A 19,799-nucleotide genomic window follows, 5' to 3' on the forward strand; every position below is an offset into this window, starting at 1 on the left:
ATCATCAAGTAATGGGGGGGGGGGGGAGACAGGAACCCAGCTGGCCATCTCTTGTTACCAAATGAAGCTCCCAGTACTGGGATTAGGTACTCTACTTGAGTTGTTGGCCAAAGGGGTCCCATGGGAACCACCAAACAACCTAGGCTGTTGCCAAGACTACAGGTTGTTCTCCACAAACTGACAAAAATGCCCCATTGCTGAAGACAACACCTACACAACCTATTGAACATGGAGAAGTTGAGCTGGTGCCTACATAGAGCCTTCACCCCTACCTGCTACCATCTTTGTTTGGTATAGGACGGCACTGCATGCTAACAAAAGAGAAACATAAACACCAATCCAGCCACAAATCCTTTGATCTACAATAGAGTCTGGCCTGTGAGATAAACTAGAGCAATAGTAGCACAAGGCTTGTGGGAACAACCAACCAATTTCTGATATGACTTACGGCCCACTCTATAAGATGTAATCCATATCTGATAATGCTTGGTTGACCAAGAACCTGAGACTGGATAGCCCAGGGACCTAGAGTAAAACCAAATACTACTGTTCTAAATAAATAAATAAGAAGAAAAGTAGCAATAAAATGACTCCTACTCATAGACCAGTGCCTTGCTCAGCAATCATCAGAGAAGCTTCTTCCTGCAGCAGATGAGAACAAATATAGAGACCACAGCCAGATAAAATGCTGGTTAGAGGCTGGAACACTCAGCCCTAAATGGGATGTCTCTATCAAATCCCACACCTCAGGGCTCCAGAACTCTGCAGAAGAGGAGGCAGAAGGAGTATAAGAACCAGACGAGATGTAGAACATCAGGAAAACAAAACCCTCTAAATCAGCATAAGCAATGGTCTTATGAATTCACAGAGACTGAGACAGCATGCACAAGGCCTGCACGGGTCTGTACCAAGTCCTTTATGTATATGTCATGGCTTTCAGTTTGGTGTTTTTATGAGTTCCTGAGTGTGCAAACAAATGGGTCTCTAATTCTTGTACCTTCTCTTAGGTTCTTTTCCTGGTTTGTTTGTTTGTTTGTTTATTTGTTTTTTAATCCTATTCCAATGTTTTAGTTTTTGTTTTAACTTACTCTATTTTATTTTATTATCATCCCTTAGAAGCCTATTTCTTTTCTAATGAGAGACAAAAAAGGGGGTAGATCCAGATGAGAGGGAAGTTGGGGAGGAACTGGGAGGACTAGAGAGAAGGGAACCATAATCAGGATATATTAAGTGAGGAAAAAAATTTTTTTCAATATAAATAATAAGTCAGTCTGACATTATAACAAAAATTATTTTTTAAACAAATAACCATTCCTTGAAAACAAGGTTCATTTTCAGAGCAACGGGTTTGCATCTGCTCAGTTCACCAAGTTCAAGGCAGCCTGGAAGACATGAGTCACTCCTTTGTCCACCCAAATCAAACAGGAAACTGAGAACTGTGCACTTGTTTGCATGGAAAATTCTACGCTGAGATCAGAAAACTCTAGTGATTGTGGTTTACCAAATATTTGCCCTTTTTCGAAAAGCTTTACCAATATTCTAGAAATCAACCTCATTAATGGGCAACAACCATATGATTCCACATTTGATAACAACAACAAAAAAGTAAACTTTGTTGTTTCCTTCTTGTCTCTTTTGGCAAGAAATAACTTAAAAGGAGAACAATTGTAACTACCCTGTGTCAGATACCTGGCTCCTAGATACGGTGTAAATACCAAAGAAACTGACAATTTAGTTGGGAAGGTATTTACACTCTATAGCCAGGCCTCCGTGCTGTTGCACATTTTGGTGGCAGGCAACCAAGATTTGCTACATTTAAAAACCAGTCCAAGATGATACACTCTGTATGTGAAGGAAAGGTGCTGGACACAGTCTGATTCCAGAGCCTCTGTTTGTCAACTTTTGCTAAACCACCTGATCCTCGAAGGCCCCTGAATCCAATAATTATCAATAACCAAATCCTTTAGTTATCAATCCCACAGTTCCATCCTCATGTAGAACTGTCCTCTTTAAGGCAAGGTCCTCCTTGCACTCCCCTCATCCCTGGGTAGATGCTAACTACCAATCTACTCAGTTCCTCAACTCCCTTCCTGTTGCTAAACGTGATCATTTAGGAGAGGACCTTTCCCTTGGCATCCTTTTGGTGAGCTTTCAAACCTGGGGTGCTAACTTCCATATTCTTTCACTTGAGTCATTTTCTTGCTGACATCTCAAACTCTTTCTAAACTGTTCAACAACAAAACCACCAGCTGTGGGTGAACTAGGCAGTTTCCTAAGCCCTACCACAAGCTCTGAATCTCTTAAGGAAAAAAACAAGTCACACAAGAAGGAGTATCAGTCAATTCAATCACAAATCAAGAGCCACTCATCAGCACTCAGAAAATTTTCCACACCACCATCCAATTTAAACAATGATCATTCCAAACTATCTCATTTAATACTCTAACATCTTTCACCCACTTTTAATATGCAAGCCAGCTCTTCCTTGATAGGCCAAATTGAAGCAGTCACAGCAGGACACCACCAAAACAATCTACCTGTACAATTCTGAACATTAACAATGACTAATCTGTCTTCTTCTGAGACCTCTAGAAGACCCCGTCATCACTATACAAATAAGCCAGGAATGCTATTTCCTGGAGGCAACTTCTACCCTGAAGAACTCTACATTTAGAAGACAGAATTATCTCAGTCCCTATAGCATATCACTTCATGGCATTTATTCCCTGTTTAAATGCCATCAAAGGAGAAAGTCAAAAAAACACAGAGACACACATCTAACTAAGAATTCTTTCTTATACATTATCAAAATGTTATTAGATCTTCCAACTAAATCTGAAACTTTACATAACTCAATTCCATTTCTATTCTCATTCTTCAAGGGCGAGAAAATGTTGGTGTGTACTTACGTTATAGACCTCAGATTTGGTGAGATCTCAAAGGATATAGAGGACTCAACACATTATAGTCAGACTTATGATAAAAATTAGTAAGAGGAAAGGATACCAAGAAAAATCAGCAAAGGAAAGTGGAAGAGAGGCTGAAACTCATGGAAAATAGGAGTTAGTATCCGGTTCTCTCTCCCAGTGGAGTTAAATGTGAAATGCACAATCCCTGTAACAGGGGAATTAACCATACCTATAAAATGTCGTCAATTAGGAAAACTCATTAGAAGCACCAACTATGGGATTTAACTATGGGATGGTCTCATAAGCACCATTTGCCTATCAGATATCAAGACTCAAAACTTCAACACAAAAACAAACAACAACAACAAAAAACCCCAGATATTCAACATAAACCACATTATTTACACAGTCTAAGCAAAGTAAATAGGAGTAAGAATCACACAAGCTTGACTTCAAATCCAAACTCTGGGACTCTGTGGCCTGAAAGGAGCAGCTTATTCTCTTTGAACTAAAGCTATTCCATCTACAAAATGAGCCAAAGAATATCAACTTCTCAGAGGAACCACTACCCACACAAGATCTCGAAAGCACATGAAGAGTGAGTGGTAAGCACATTTTAGACACTTAGGAATGAATGGATTTTTTTATATCTAACCAAAGGCCATATTGTGATTAGAAAGATAGTCCAATATCTACATTTTTGAGAGGGGAAGTTGAAGCAGAGTGATCAATACAAGATAAAATAGGTATTTAAAACACAAAGGACTAGTCATAAGTCCTTACGAATCAATTAATATTTCACTCTATTAATTACCTGAATATAGGCTAAAGAACTTTAATAGCTATATAAGTGGCCAGAAAGAGAAAGGAATCCTGAAATAGTAATTACATAAACATCATTGCACAGGTATTTCTAGAAATTGATAGAAACTCAGAAAAAAAGAACTACAGGAAAAGGCTTAAGCTGAGTTTAAATAAAAACCAGGAGCTAGGGTCATAGTCCAGTGGTAAAGCACTTGCCTACAATGTGCAAGGCCCTGGGTTCAACCCCCAGTAGTAGGGGGAAAAAGCCTTCCTATCTTGTTGGGTATGCTGGCTCAAGCATGTAATCCCAATACTTGGGAAGCTGAGGTAGGAGGATTAACAAAAATTCAATGTTATCCGGGGGTACATAGTGAATTCCAGGTCAACTATGGCACATAGAAAGACCCTGTCTCAAAAAGAAACACTATATAAATGAATAAACAAAAAAACAGACAGACGCATACCAGAGGTGAACACTTACTCCCTACAATGTCAAGACCGAAGAGCATATGCTAGGCCCTGAGGAAAGTACAGCACAAGAAATGCTCCTGGGAGGGAAGACACACTGGTGTTAGTGAGTGGAGACATGATTTCAGTCAGTAGATTCTGTTCAGTAAGACTTCAAAAAGGGAAGAAAGACAGAAGACTAGCAGGCAGTGTGAACTGTGAGGAAGAAAGGATCTGATTAAAGGAGTGGAAATGAACATGAACAAGAGTCTCTACCATAAGTCCCTAGTGGTTGATGGTAGAGAGTGACAGTTCTAAAGGCTGAAGAAAGACTGGACACTAAGGTCAGAAACTGGGCTGAAGGGATGTGAAAATCCACTTGGAACTTCAAAGATTTCCCGGCAAGGGGATAATATGATCAGACATGTAACTGAGGAAGATTAATCACTAAAGGACATTATGCTAATACTACACATTAAAATATTATGGCAACATTAAAAATAATTGAACATTATCCATTTAAAGTGGGAATGGACTTTTAGAACCAATTCTTTTTTCAATTCAGCTCAATTTCAGCCAAGTCAATAAAGCTGGCTTATAACAGGTGAGAACAACCTGCAGCATGCAAGACTTAAAAAGGAAAAAGAACACCTGTCAGTTTTTCTAAGAAAAATCCTCTGCATGTATCTGTTCAATGCAGTAAACATTTACTGTGCTCAAGAATATGCAAGCTGCTAGGATAAAAAGACAAATGTGTATGGTTCTATGTTCTGTTGTTCCAGAGAACCACACAGCCTTATAGGGAAGATGGAGAGCTGAGTTCCTTTTCATACATGGGATATAGATGAGCAATCCTTCCCTGTTTCAAATCTCACTTTCCTCACAATTCCAGCTGCCAAGTATGTCCTCGTGCCCCATCCTCCATTGCCTTCACATCATCATACAATGTTTCCTAATTAGCAATGGTGGTCCTTGCAAAAGATGCCTGAACACCTTAGGTACCAACTAGGTGAACAAAAGGAGATAAGTCACATTGCTAATGAAACTGCTTAAAAGAAGAGAAGCAGGGATGGGGACATGGGATAGAAACTGAAAAAAGAATGTCGAGCTCAGCCAACATAAGAATTTGATTCCCAGCATCACTAAAGGAACCATGGGTCTAGACTCCGGACCTCTGCTTTCCTTTAGCATTCTTCATGATTCTATCACTATGAACCTTGATGTTGACAGATCAAAGTCTTGGGAGGACAATGGGAAAGAAAGAAAAGATAAACAACTGGATGGGACCAAAAGAAAGGTCTCCCCAACACTACCCAAACAAGGGTTGATTGAGGATTCAAACTAATATGATGTCACAATGTTTGTTAAATAATTCCAAAACTAGGTGTAGCCAAGTGAAAATACAATCATTTGTAAATTTTGTGTTTTCTATTGAAAACTAGTGAAAATACCACTTGTGAAATTTGTTCAATTTTTCCAGTTTTATAACATTTGAAAAAACTGGGGGAAAAAGCCCTTCTAAATACCAGGGGAAGAAAGTGACTATCATTATAATGGCTCTAGTAGCTGCCCTGTCAGATGTGTGTGTACTCACACACACACACACACACACACACACACACACACATATATACCAAATATACAATAGCTATGGCCTTATGTTTATACACACACTGTTAAATGTACTACAATAAAAAATGCACTTTATAAAATTATAAAGATGTTTATATTGTAGTTGTTTAATGGACCATAAAGAATAACTTTCACATTTTAATTATATAGTGAATTAAAATTTGTATATTTTTATTAAGTTTAAGACTAACCATTTGGTTACAAATCTTTGGTAAGAACACATGTTAGTGACACTATTTCTCATGAAATCTCTTCAACCACACAAGAACAATTGGTTCCACAGCACAGTTTCTAGAAACACACTGCAGTAAAAAGTAGTGTGCATCTGAATGTACGGGAACAGCACATTAACACAAAACGGCATCTCAAGCATTGGCATTCAAAGCTTTGTTCTTCTAAAACATAAAAGCAGTAGCCCCAAAGCAAAAATTGGTCAACAAGCCACTGGAAATAAGATTTCATATAATTAACTACCATTTGAAAGAAATTCAACAAATTATCCTTAATAATGACCCTATTAACAAAAACTCCCCTGCACTCTCCTGAGCTAGGCTTTCTGGGGTACAAATCAGATCCCTAAATGAGATTTGGAAAGCAGAAGTAAAGCAAAGGTCATGTTCTTACTCCCTCTTTGCCGCTAATGGCAGTCAAACAGACGCCATGTTGTCCCATGATGAATGCCCACTGTTTGCCTCAGAGGGTTTTGCAGCACCAGCTTCTAAAGCTTCTTGGAAGTCTAGGCAGGACGGCAGGACCTGGTCTGGTAATTATGTTAACAACACCGAGGATTACAAAAACATCTAGAGCAGTTCTTCCCACATTAAGCATCAATATTATAGAGTATGACCTTCACTGAATAGACAAAATAACTAATGGACTTAACAGGATTTCATCTGAAATTCTCAGATTTTCAATTAAATCATGCCCCACTCACCTCTGTTGCAAATTGGCCTGACATGCTATTGCATGTCTTGATGAACTCACTCATTTCAGGATAATTTCAGTGTTTTATGAACTGGTACTGAAAGGACAACTCATCAATTGTCCAGTCAGGAGAACTAAGACAAGCTTCTTTGAACAAAAGAACTCAAATCAATCAAAGCAAGTCTGCAGCTTTGAAACATATCTCCACGAAGCTAAATTAGGCCATCACTCACTGAGGCCATAATACAGAAGGCTTCTTTCAAAGTACAGGAATGGCAAAGAGAATGCACATTTAAAATCAGGGAGCAAATTCTTACCTCAAGCAAAACACACATTAAACTGATTCAAACTTTTAACAAGTTATGGACAAAATAAGACATCGAGGAACACTTTAGTGCCATGTCAAAAGAGTTTTATGTAACTTTCCATTTCTAGCATATTAATTTTAACCATATACACTCTTATCATTTTCTTCCTAATAAGTAGAGAAACACATACATGACACTAATCCAAAATATTAGGTCCCTTAAGTCTTAGTGATTAAAAATAATTGTTTCTCCACACATCCTATGGGAACATATGTTAGTACTTGTACTTTTTAATGAAGTATCATATCAAGCCTAAGCAAAGTACAGGAAATAATGTTCAATTAATTAAATGTGTTCATCTCTGTGAAGAAATGAAATATTAACTTGTTTCATTAACTGTGATGCTCATTATCCAGATTTTAAATACATATCTCTTTAGAATGTTTAACTTAAAAACAAGGGGCATATAGCTAACTTCTAGGACCCAGCAATACACAAGGGAAAATCTGACCCTACACACATATCTTAAAGTACATTTGTATTTTCTTAATTTTTTTCACACTCCATTAGACTGAATTTCAACCATGTAACTCTTGATATTTAACTTGACACTTTGATAAAAAAAAAAAAAAAAAAAAAAGTACAGGGATGGAGAGAAGGCTTGATGTAGTGGGTGGGTGGCTGTGCCATGCCCTGAAGCATCGGCCTAGTGAGGCAGCAGGTAGGTCCTAGGTACCTGCCCTTGGGCGTGGCCCAGACAGGGACCCTTAAAACCAGGGATGCACAGACACATGCTCTCTTCTTTTTGCTACCTTGTGGTCTTGGATGCTGGTGCAGATCACGGCATCTTTCCGAGATCCCTATTTCCTGTATTGTGAATTTGCTGTATCGTGAGTTAACCCCCCAATAAATTCCTATAATCATTAAGCTATTTCCGTGGATTGGAAGCGATTTAATCACATAAGGTTGGTCGTCAAGAGCACTTGTTGCACTTGCAGAGGTTTGAATCCCAGCACCCACTTGACAGTCCAAAACCGTCTATAACTCCAGTACCACGGATCTGACCTCTGTGGGCACCAGGCATAGACATGGTCCACATACATACTTGTAGGCAAAACGCTTGTATACATAAAATAATAAAACAAATCTAAAAAATTTTAACACAGAAAACATGTATATTATATAAAACTACTCTGTTTTCAGGGCTAAAGAAATGGCTCAGAGGTTAAGAGCACTGGTTGTCCTTCCACATTCCAGAGGTCCTGAGTTCAATCTCTAGCAACCACAGGGTGGCTCACAATCATCTATAATGAGATCTTGTGTCTCTTCTGGCCTGCAGGCATACATGCAGACAGAACACTGTATACATAATAAATAAGTAAACCTTAAAAAAAAAAACTATTCTGCCATAAACAGATTGGTTTGGGGATCCCTCGGAATGAGTGGAACAAACTGCTGTGTAAAGTAGCAGGCCAACACAGGCGTCAATGAGAAGCATACACCCATACCTCCCCAATATTGATGGAGTCGCAAAGGAGTCTAGAACAAACTACATAGTACAACTGAAGGACATTATGTCCAACTTCATACCATACATTGAAAATGAGAAACTCAATGTAAGCTAACCTGTACTGTCAATATAATGCACCATTACGGAGCAATGCATTATATTTCAATACATTGTTGTGAAAGACCAACCAGGCTAAATTTGGCGAAAGCTAATAGTGGATAACATAGCAACACAGTTGGATGTCCTAGATGTTTGATGGGGAGATCAGGAAAACAATGTCAAAAGATCCCAGCTAAAGCCTTAGTCACCTCAGATAATAAAAACTGTACACACAATGTAGACGTGACATCAGACAGAGCACATTGCCCAGAAAAAAGGGTTAAATGAAGTGTTTCATCCAATTCACTAAATTAGTTTTTTAAAGATGGGGAGTGAATCAGAAGTCCGTAATACAAATATTATCTAAAATATCCCATTTCAGCAAAAATTATGACATTCAGCAAAATATAAAAGTGTGGCATATAAGTGAAAAGAGCACAGAAATAGCCTTTAAGAAAGAGTCCAGATGTTGAACTTATCAAAGACTTCACATTAGCTATTATCTTCAAAGAGCTAAAGAACCCTCATCAAGTGAAGCCACAAAGAGGCAAAGGCTACTTGTATTATTACTGTTCAAGTTGCAGTGACCAAGTGCCAAAAAGAAGCAACTTAAGGTGGGGAGGATTTCTTTGGGCTCAACGTTCCCAGAAGACAGTCCATCGTGGCCCAAGGACAGGCTGAGTTGATGACAGCTTGTCGCAGACACCACCAACATCTTGGCAGCAGAGTAAGCTGAGAAAACTTGGGCTAGGAGCAGGCAAAGTTGCACCACACACAGCCTGACCTAAAAACCCAGCTTCTATCAACCATGCCTTCTGCTCCAACGGTTCCAAAACTGCCTCAAACAGGCTTGCCAGCTAGGGGGTCAAGAATTCAAGTAACTGAGCCCATGGAGAACATTATAATTCAAACCATGACTGCATTTTTAATGGGAAATCTGGAACTAGAATGTATGGTTGTAAACTGAAATGAAAAATCCACATCAAAGTGTCAATAGTTCATTTGTACTGCCAAAGAGTCTACAATCAATGGAGATCATGCAATCTGAAGACAAGTAAAAAGAATTCTAAAAAATGAATATAGCTTCAGAGAAATGTAAGACACCAAACACACATAATGAGAATATCGAATGAAAAGGAAGGAGAGAAAAGTGCAGAAAAATGCTGGAAATAGCAAAAGCTAAAAAACTCCAGAGGTTGAAATAAACTATTAGTCTACATATACAAGGAATTCCAAGAGGAATAAATATGGGATTAAATTCAAAAGACAGACCTCAAGAAAACCTTGAAGACAGAAAAAGTGACTCAACATATAAGGGAATTCAGTAAGATTGTAATTTGATTTCAAATGAAGAATAACCGAGAGCTAGGGTGTATCTCAGTTGATAGATTACTAGAACGCAAAAGCACGAAGCTCTAGGTTTGATCTCCAGTCACTTAAACTTGGCATGCTGGCACACCCCTGTAATGAAAGCATGTAGGATCAGAAATTCAAAGTAATCCTTAGCTACAGAGTGAATTCAGGGATAGCCTTGCCTGCGTAAGACCCTGTCTCATATAACAAAAACAAAATAAAAGTTTAATGGAAACCAGAAAACATACACACACTATATTCTAGTGGCTAGAAGAAAGGCAATCAGCATTTCAGACCCAGCAAAACTGTCCTTTAAAATGAAAATAAGGGCATTCCCAGACAAACAAAAATTGAAAGAACATGGGGCTAGTTGAACAGCCTTATCTAAAACATTAAGAGAGAATTAAGGATGGAAGCAATTGCTACCTATTATTCATTCACATCTACATGATGTGATAAAACAGTGACTCTACCACCCTGACCGCAGATATCCTCCTTTGCTTTTCTGTTTTTATGACGAAACACTAGAACCAAAAGCAACTTGGAGAGCACAGAGTTTATTTGGCTCATCTCTTCAGGTCACCACCACCACTGAGGGCAATCAAAGCAGGAACTCAATCAGGAACTAGCAAAAACGGAGGAACATTGTTCATCTCTGAATTCACCATCTGCTTTGATCAGCAAGTCCAGGAACTGCCTACATAGGTATGGTACTGTCCACAGTGGGCTGGGCCATCCACATCTATTAACAGTCAAGACAATACCTCACAGATGTGGCCACAAGCCGGCCTGATTGAGGCACTTCATCTCAGAAGAAAAGAGACTTCTCAGGTACCTCTAGCTTGTGTGGATTTAACATAAAAAGTAACCAGAACAATAGATAACTAGATGAATGAATTAATAGCTAAACTGAAACCAAGTCTCAATAATGATAGGGTCAATGTGGTAACAGCATGAAATTTGTTATCGTCATGAGGCCATAAACCCTACCTGTTCAGCTATTAATTTCAGCCATTTTATATAGGTTATAAGATTTCAGAATAATTTTTATAATTTCTAATTATTTGCTGTAATTATTAATTTGTTAACATATATATAACGTATTTTAAAATTGATTTCTGATACTTCAGTGCCTCAGTACTCAAAGAGTCTATATGCCTATTTCTGTTTCCTGGTTGTTGTATTTTGTTTTTTTTAATTTTTTTCTTTTTTGATTGTGATGACTGAATGCCAGACCATATATGACAAATCATATAAATAATGCAAGGCTCAAAGTGATATCTTTCTCCCCGGAATACTTGCTTTTTAGGGGAGAGACCACTACAAAAGGAACAGACACCATCAAAGCAGATTAAAGGCTATGCTACAATGTGACAGTCCTTGTGTTTAGTATATTTTCAGCTCATCAAGGCTCCAAGAGGTTAACATAGGATAAAAGTCTGAATGGTTTCCCAGATTCTTCCCAGAACTTCAGTCAGCCCAGAAGTCTACCCTGTGCCTTTTTCCAGTTTGTGAATCAGCACACATTACAGGGAAAATGTGCTACAAAAAAAAAAAAAAAAAAAAAAAAAAAAAAAAAAATGTCAAAACCACCACTGAACTCAGAATTTCAACAAAATACCTGAAGGCTCTTTACCTTGATTTGTTAATAAATCTCTAATTCTTTCAAAGTTTTAAAAATAGATGCCTATGTTAGTGATTAATGTTAACTGTCAACTTGACAGCATTTAGAATCACAGCAGGAAATACTTATGGCTATAACTATGAGGCTATTTCCAAAAAGGTTTAACTGAGGGAAGGAAGACCTACCCTGAACACTGGTGATAGCATCCCATTGCCGGGGTCCCTGAGTGAACAGGAGAAAGATGCCTCAGGTTCCTGCTACCACGCCTTCCCTGCCATAGCAGACTGTGTCCCTTTAAAATGTAATCCAAAAGAGCCTTCCCCCTTTAAGGTGCTTTCAGTCAGGTAAATGTTTTCATTGTAACTAGAAACCTAACGAACACAAAGTCTTACAACTTTTCTGCAAAAACCTAGTGCACCATTTAAGGCAGTTAACTAGCTCTTTAACACAGACCTGAGAAAAGTTTGCCTGACTCTAATCTCATATTACTAGCAGTCCCCTTAAAAAGGAGACCATCCATTTGCTATGAACCCAGTCTTGACCTAAGTGAAATACAGCAAATTAAATGCATCAATGGATTTGAGGAGGAAAATCACTAACACTGACTTTTGTTCGATTACTCATGTTACTTACCAGCACCCAAAACATTGTCTTCAGAATATACAGGAATGATTTAACTTTATATTTTAGAGATAATTTTACTATTTGCAAACTTTAAAGAGTCTAACAGGGCTACCCATGCTTATGTGAGGTGGAGTGCAATCTTGTCTCGTTTTATGCTCTTGTAGAAAGCTCCCTGAAACAAACATATACAAAACAATTTAATTTGCCACTTAAAATGATATGCTACCAAATTAAAATTTCTATAAAGATAAGGTAACAATAAAGACTGCAGGAGTAATGTACAAACAGCTAAATTTGCAGCTATAAAGCCTGTGTATGTCTCCTAACATCGTCTGCTTGTAGTGAAGGACGTATATACTGCCACAACAGCATCTCATTGGCTTCTGACTACCCATCTTTCCAACCCAAGTTATTATGTCCAAAGCTGTATTTTATCTTTTTAATTGCTTTAGACATTAAACCAACCTATAGCTAATATGAAGCTATCGATACTTCACAATTAGTGGATCACACTTACTATCCTGTTTCCCCCAGGTATCACTCACACACAAATGCACAACACACATGACATGCAGACACAAGTCTTATCCTTATGTGTCTGTTTTGTTTCAAAAATGAGGACTTACCACAATTTCAGAAAAGAAAACTGGAAAATATTCTCATTCCTGAATTATTTCTTTATTAAATAGCTTCAAAGGATAACATGTAAATATTAGTGATGCCTTAAAGAAAACAATTAAGGCATTCAGCCCACCTCTACTTTCTAGCCTACAGAGTTCCTCATGCCCGTGAAAGAGGACAGAAAACAGAAAGGCTGTCTTATTTTCCAAATTCTTAAACTCCTAGGTTTTTGTACTGGAGGAAGGCTGAGGGAATTAAACTAAACCTTCTAGAACTACAAGTTCTGCTTGGGTTTGGTGTTTTCACTTGTACAGTATCTCTGCCAAGAGACACCTTTTGTAAACACTTAGGAACACAGAGCATTGACGGACTTAACAATTTCCACAAGGTTAGAGGTACACTAAGTTCTACCAAGTTCAATAAATTTGGCCTCTATGTTTTCTTGAAAATAGATCTTGAGTATTAAAAATTAGGAATAGTGCCTTATTTTACAACATACATTTGGATTAGGAAAAGGTTATTAAGATTTTAGACAGGGAATTACATGCAAAGTAATAAAGGTCTTCAGACCTCTGTCTCCAAGAATCCCATTACTAAGCATGGCACTTCACAACTAAGTCCTCAGATCGGTACAGGAAATGGAAGGCTCAAAAGACCTTCTGCTAAGAACCAGACTTCTCTGTTTCTAGTGGGCAAAATATGGTTTTAGGTTTGCGTTTGTTCACTACCTTCTCTTTTTTAAAAGTGCATTCTCAAACTACAGTCTCAGTGATTTCCTTATGAATAATCATGTCAGCTGTCACTCCATTATTACTCTCAACATTAAATCTAAGTTATGTTCAGCAGCTTGGTGTAATTTGGGTGGGTTTTTTTTTTTGGTTTTTTTTTTTTCTTTCAAGTTCTTAACTGAATTTAAAAGTCAAATTTTTTCATGAAGAGTTAAGTTAATGGAAGATGGAGGCAGAGATTAAATCAGGGGGAATCACTGATCAAGGGTGCTTGGAATTCTTATGAATACAAATAACCTATCAAGGTTAATGAGGTTCAACCTGAGTTTAGAAGAAGGGGAAAATGCTCTTATTTTCTGTGCATTTACAGATTGACATTCTCAGGGAGAATTTGAAGCATGGATTATACAAACTCAAACACATTTGGGGTTTCCAAGAGATACTTCCACTGTTATCTCCCAGTAGAAAACAACTGCTTCAAATACATATTCTCAATAACAAAAGCCGATACAATGGTAGGACAAAGCAAAGATTGACAGCTCTTATAGCAACCAACTTGCTTTCAAGAAGTGGCTCTGAATACGTGCTGCATAAGCATGAAATGAGAACCCAAGTTCAGGTCCCCAGCACCCACATAAAAAGCTGGAGACAAGATCACTGGTGTTGCTGGCCTCTAGTCCAGCTCCAGGTTCAGTGACCCTTTCTCAAGGGAATAAAGTGAAAAGTGATAGAACAGGACATTTGATGGCCTCTGCTAGCCTAGGCATACATACCTACATATACACATATACATATCACACACAGACACACACACACACACACACACACACACACACACACACACACACACTACTGTAGGTGGATTTTTCTGTTCCAACTGCCAGCTGCCAAATAACCACATGGAGACTTATTAATTATAAAAGATCAGCCAATAGCTTAGGCTTGTTACTAACTAGCTCTTACAATATAAAGTAACCCATTTTTATAAACCTACTTTTTGTCTCATGGCTTTATTATCTTTACTCTGCACTGCCATGCTGCTTCCTCCACATCTGGCTGTTGACTTCCCTTTTCTTCTTCCCAGAGCTCGCTCTGTCCCCAGAAGTCCCACCTAACCTCCTAACCTCTTTCCCTGCCTAGCTATTGGCCATTCAGCTCTTTATTAAACCAATCAGAAGGTGCTTTGGCAAAGACATATCTTCACAGTGTAAAAAAAGATAATTCCACAACACACCACAGCAAGGAAGGAAAAGAGGGAGGGAGGGAGGGAGGGAGGGAGGGAGAAAAGAAGGAAGAAAAAAAGAAAGAGGCTGAACAACAAACATTAGCTTTCAAAATTACTAAAAGATTTTCCTATAATTACCTTCACCAACAAATGGTAACTGAGCATATAATTCAGATTAATACATTGTGTAGTAGTACAGTAGGGCACAGACAGTAAATCTGATTTTAACCCACACCCACACAGGAGCTCCTACTACGTTACAAGTTTGCATTTTAACATCAACACATACTGGTAGATTGCCCACAGCAAAATCTGTGCACAGTAAAATATCAAAACAAAAGGAAACAAAATAATGAACATCAGAGTGAAAATACAGTGAGCCAATCTTAGAAAGACAAGCAACATCACAGAAAAAAAAAAACACTATGGGAGAAAAGACAGGAAATCAGAAGGATTCCTGTAACAGCATATGAAAGAGCTAGAAACCTCACTGTAGCCACAAACACATGGTCTTTTAGACATCACTGCCTCTCATTCTGTCTTTAACAGGCAAGTTTTTGGTTTCAAATTCCAAAATGTAGATACAGACAATTAGAGATGCATGATAGTCCCTTAAAATGTCCACAGGCTCCCATGGCGTAAGTAGATGAACCAGCACTCTCCTGCCTTGCTCTTTGCTGAACTGCGCTGCTGATGGGAGCCAGTCACCTGGATCACTTTAACGGCAGGACACAGAACACACATCTCCAGATAAGAGGACAATATTCTGACATGATGTCTTACCAAGATAAAAGCATTAGCGTCAACTCTGTCTTGGTGACGTGGCTGCTGGCTTAATCTTGTAGCTCCACTTTATTGTGACCTACTTTGAAATTTTAAAGGAATATATCCAGATCAAATTAAGCCAATGTAAAGACAGTAATAAAAAAAAATATTAGCGATGTGGACAGAAGACAGCTGGAGAGATTGTCCCTTACGTCTGCTACACTCCGAAAAGGCTTCGGGGAGGGAAGACTTTACAATTTCCTCAAAAAGATAGAGAAGCAGTGAAAAACTGAAACAAAGGCAAAATAAAGGATGGAAATTTGGGAACTTTAAGAAAAAATATTATTGTCAAGATTTTATATGAGATTCTATAGAACTATAGGAAAGTCATGGTTTAAAAGAAATAGCATTAGTGATTAAAAAATTCTAAGCCAGGTGGTAGTAGCACTAGCCAGGCAGTGGTGGTGCACACCTTAATCTCAGCAACTGGGAGGCAGATGCAGGCAGATCTCTGAGTTCAAGGCCAGCCTGGTCTACAAAGCAAGTTCCACAACAGCCTGGGCAACACAGAGAAACCTGTCTCAAGAAAACCAAAACAACAACAACAACAAAAAAAAAATTCTAAGGACTACTATCACATACATGTTCTTGGGCTGGCCAATAATCTTTTCGTACATCTATTTTGGGTTAACATGTTTGATCTCTAAAAAGTAAAGAAGTGCAGGCTCAGAGGGGAAATGCCTACTGCGCAAGTATCAGGGCCTGAGTTCAGTCCCAAAACCCAAGTAGAAGACAAGCACTATAACATGTCTGTCGCCCTGACATTGGGGGGTGGGGGAGGAGCAGGTGGATCCCTAAAGAACACTAGCCAAGTTAGCTAAATCAGAGAGTTTCAAGAACAGTGAGCAACTCTGGCTCAAACATACAGCGGAGGGCCAGCAAGGTGACTCTGTGGCTTTGTAAAGGGCCTTGCCACCAAGCCTAACAACTTGGGTTCATCCCTGGGACCACATGGTAGAAGCAAATGACGCTTGCAAGTTGTCCTCTGACCTCTACCCACTTGGTGATATGTGCACATGTGGACACACACACAATAAATAAGCAAATAATTTTGGTTTTTTAATATGTTTCTAACTGAATTATATCACTTTCCCTCCTCCCTCTACTTCCTCCAGCTACTCCTAGCTACCTTCCCTCAAATCCGTCCCGTCCCCCACTCTAAAGTTGGTAGCCTATTTTCTTTTATTGTTTTACATACACACACACACACACACACACACACACACACACACACACACACAACTTGCCAAGTCCATTTTTTAGTTTGTGTGTATGTGGTTTCACAGATAACCAGCTGCTATGGAGGAGACTCATCCAGAAGAGAGGCTAATTCTCCTTCTCCCAGAAGTCAACAGGTGACTACATCCACTGTCTACAGGTGGGACCGCAAAGATACATCTATATTACAGTCCCTGCATCTATGGCACAAGGAACATCCCAGAAGAGAGGGGAGAAATATTTTAAGAGTCAGAATATCAAGAAATTTGTTGTGAAACAGTCTCCCTGCCCCCCCCAATGGATGCATAAACAAGACTAGATGAATAGCAAGATCGACGGACATGATAATGTGAGAGGGAGGGATTTTAAAACTATAGACACAGTTTTTAAAAGTACAAAAAATAAAATGGAGAAGCTGTCAGAGGGAAAAACACCCAAGGTTGACTTCTGGCATGAACACACATACACACACACACACACACACACACACACACACCACCACCACCACCAAACATACATTCACAAACATATAAATAGGTATATACACCAAACACGGGTGCACACACAGAACACACAAGCAACCAAAGGAGATTAATTTCTATTCGGTTATAAAGTACATAAGCAACAATAGCCCAACATCCCAAATTAGCTAACATTTTTTGAAAATGCCCAAACACTGAATGGAATTTGACTACATTTCAGAGGTAGTCTCAACTGTCAGCAGCTACACCTCAGGAACCTATAACCTCTATTTCTCACAGAACCAAGACTGGACATCACTTTGAGAACAGAACCACAAGGTATGACAAACACGGTATAATCAGAAGTACTGCTAAATCCAAGGCAACTGAGAGAAACTTGATTCATTTTATTGTTAAAGGTTAAGAAACTCTTATAATCCCAGCACTTAGAGTGCTGAGGCAGGAGTTCGAAGCCAGCCTGGGCTATGCAGCTAATCTAAGGCCACTCTGAGCTACAAAGACAGACCATGTCTCAAAAGGAGGGGGTGAGGTGGAGGAGCAGAGAAGCAGGGAGCTGTCTTCAAGAGCGCCTGAAATGCAACTGACAACGAGCGATACTGGGTATGTGAACGTTAGCCACTCTCCAATGCTTTGCAAACCAAACCCTGCACAACCAGTCCTAACCTATATGAAAATCACTCCCATGGATGATGACTAAGTTAGAAACAGAGAATCAGGCTCCTTAAGACCATTGCTATGCTACTATAAACCATTTTTTAATGCCCATGGGCTTCAAGACTTCCACCACCACCACCTTTTTAACAAAAATAAAAACAAAGAAACTAGGGAGAAAGGGAAGAAGGGAACAAAGAACAAGCTCTGGTTAAAACTACAGCAGTTTTTTGTTATTTTTTTTTTTAACCTTTGAAATTTGCTGTTTTGCTTTGGCTTTACTTAACTTCTGTTAAACAATCGATTTTGGCATTTTCATCAGCAGGACCAGGGGCCACACCGACACCCGTGAAGCAAATTTCACAAGTCATATTGTTGCACTAGAGCTATTTCTGGGATTTATTAAACATCTAGGAAGCTGAAGAAAGAGCATGCCAATATTTCTTTATCTTTACTGTCTCTGTGATCTAAATCTTGAATGAAATCTAAAAGGTATTTTTAGTGCATGCTGACAGATAAAAGAGAAACTCGGGCTGAAGAAGCGTTCAGTACTTCCTTTGGGTTATACAAAGTCAGGAGCTGTGAGCATCAATTTTCTACCTATCATTATAATTATGGAAACCCTTCAAATGCGGCAACTTATTAGAAGACAACTGCACTAATAAACAGATGCAGGGGAAGAGCTGATACATATCTATTTCCAAATGTGCCAACTATGCTTGATCTAATTTGCATAATTAGAATTAGAATTAAGTTATTTCCTTTCATGAGGTCCTTTTCTTTGATTTTTAATATATTCTGATAATTACCTCATCTAAGCTAGATAAAAGACACACAGGAAATGGCAGCTGCCTGCTTTTGCTTCATTCACGGGTTACCACATATTCATCAGCACCCCACAACTCCAGTTCCTGGAGGCATCACAGCGCTACCTCAAGCGAACAGCTACAGATATGGGAACCTGAAGCGTTCCAAAGAAGAGACGTCACCGGGTTCTTTTCACTCTGCCATCGGGCACGTTCATCCCCAAAATAAACCACTGCTATCTCAGAGGAGAAAACCCTTCCTGCATGCAGGACCAAAAGTTAACTTCAAGGTTAAGAAGAGAAAAGGCTTTCACTATGAAATAATGAAGAAAACTAAAAAAGACTTCATTTCAGAATCCCAAAAGAAAATCTAAACTCTAAGGAGGTGCTGTATAGGAGTCAAGTAGTTGTTAGCTTCATTTTATATCATTTACCTCCAAAAGTAGCTCTCAAAATTATACAACTTTGGATTAAATTTCTTTAAGCAATTCCAGTAAATAAAACTGTCTTCCAAATGTAGATTAAAGACGGACGTCACCTCTACTTGGGCCGCCAAACTGGCTTTCTCCTTGTCCTTCCGTTCCATGCACCGCTTCACCTCCTCTAACTCGGAAGCCATGGCGTTGAAGTTCAGGTGCACCCGCAGTTCCGCCATCTGCCTCTCCAGACTCTGTTTCTCCCGCTCTACCCCTTAAGAGGCAAATGTAAAGCTCTTTGGTTACTCTTTATTCACAGGAGAGTGTACTGTCCAACAGTTACTATTAAGCCTTTGGGTCTTAATGTGCTAGCTAACATAATCCACTCAACAGGCATTGCAGATTTCTCCAATCTGCCATCTCAGGTCTCATGGTTCCCACACATGCATGAGCACCCTGCTAATCAGCTAAATTCAAAGTACAGTAACAGTCTAAATCAAGTATAGCATCACGTCTTAAATACTTCTCAAAACTACACAGGCAGCTAGCTATGCCATCCTATTTTATGACACAGTGATTTTTTTCAGTGTTTC

The 19,799-nt window shown here is 38.9% G+C and overlaps 1 protein-coding gene across 1 annotated transcript in view; it reads right to left on the reverse strand.

The window, feature by feature from the left end:
• The window catches only part of Cep128 (centrosomal protein 128), a 334,023-nt gene that overhangs the window by 218,673 nt on the left and 95,551 nt on the right, over positions 1 to 19,799 (reverse strand). Inside the window, exon 14 of the mRNA XM_059279885.1 lies at positions 19,225 to 19,480. Coding sequence (XP_059135868.1) covers positions 19,225 to 19,480 — 256 coding nt within the window. The remainder of the gene's footprint in view (positions 1 to 19,224; positions 19,481 to 19,799) is intronic.

This window comes from Peromyscus eremicus, chromosome 14 (assembly GCF_949786415.1).
Source record: "Peromyscus eremicus chromosome 14, PerEre_H2_v1, whole genome shotgun sequence".
Lineage (NCBI taxonomy): Eukaryota > Metazoa > Chordata > Mammalia > Rodentia > Cricetidae > Peromyscus > Peromyscus eremicus.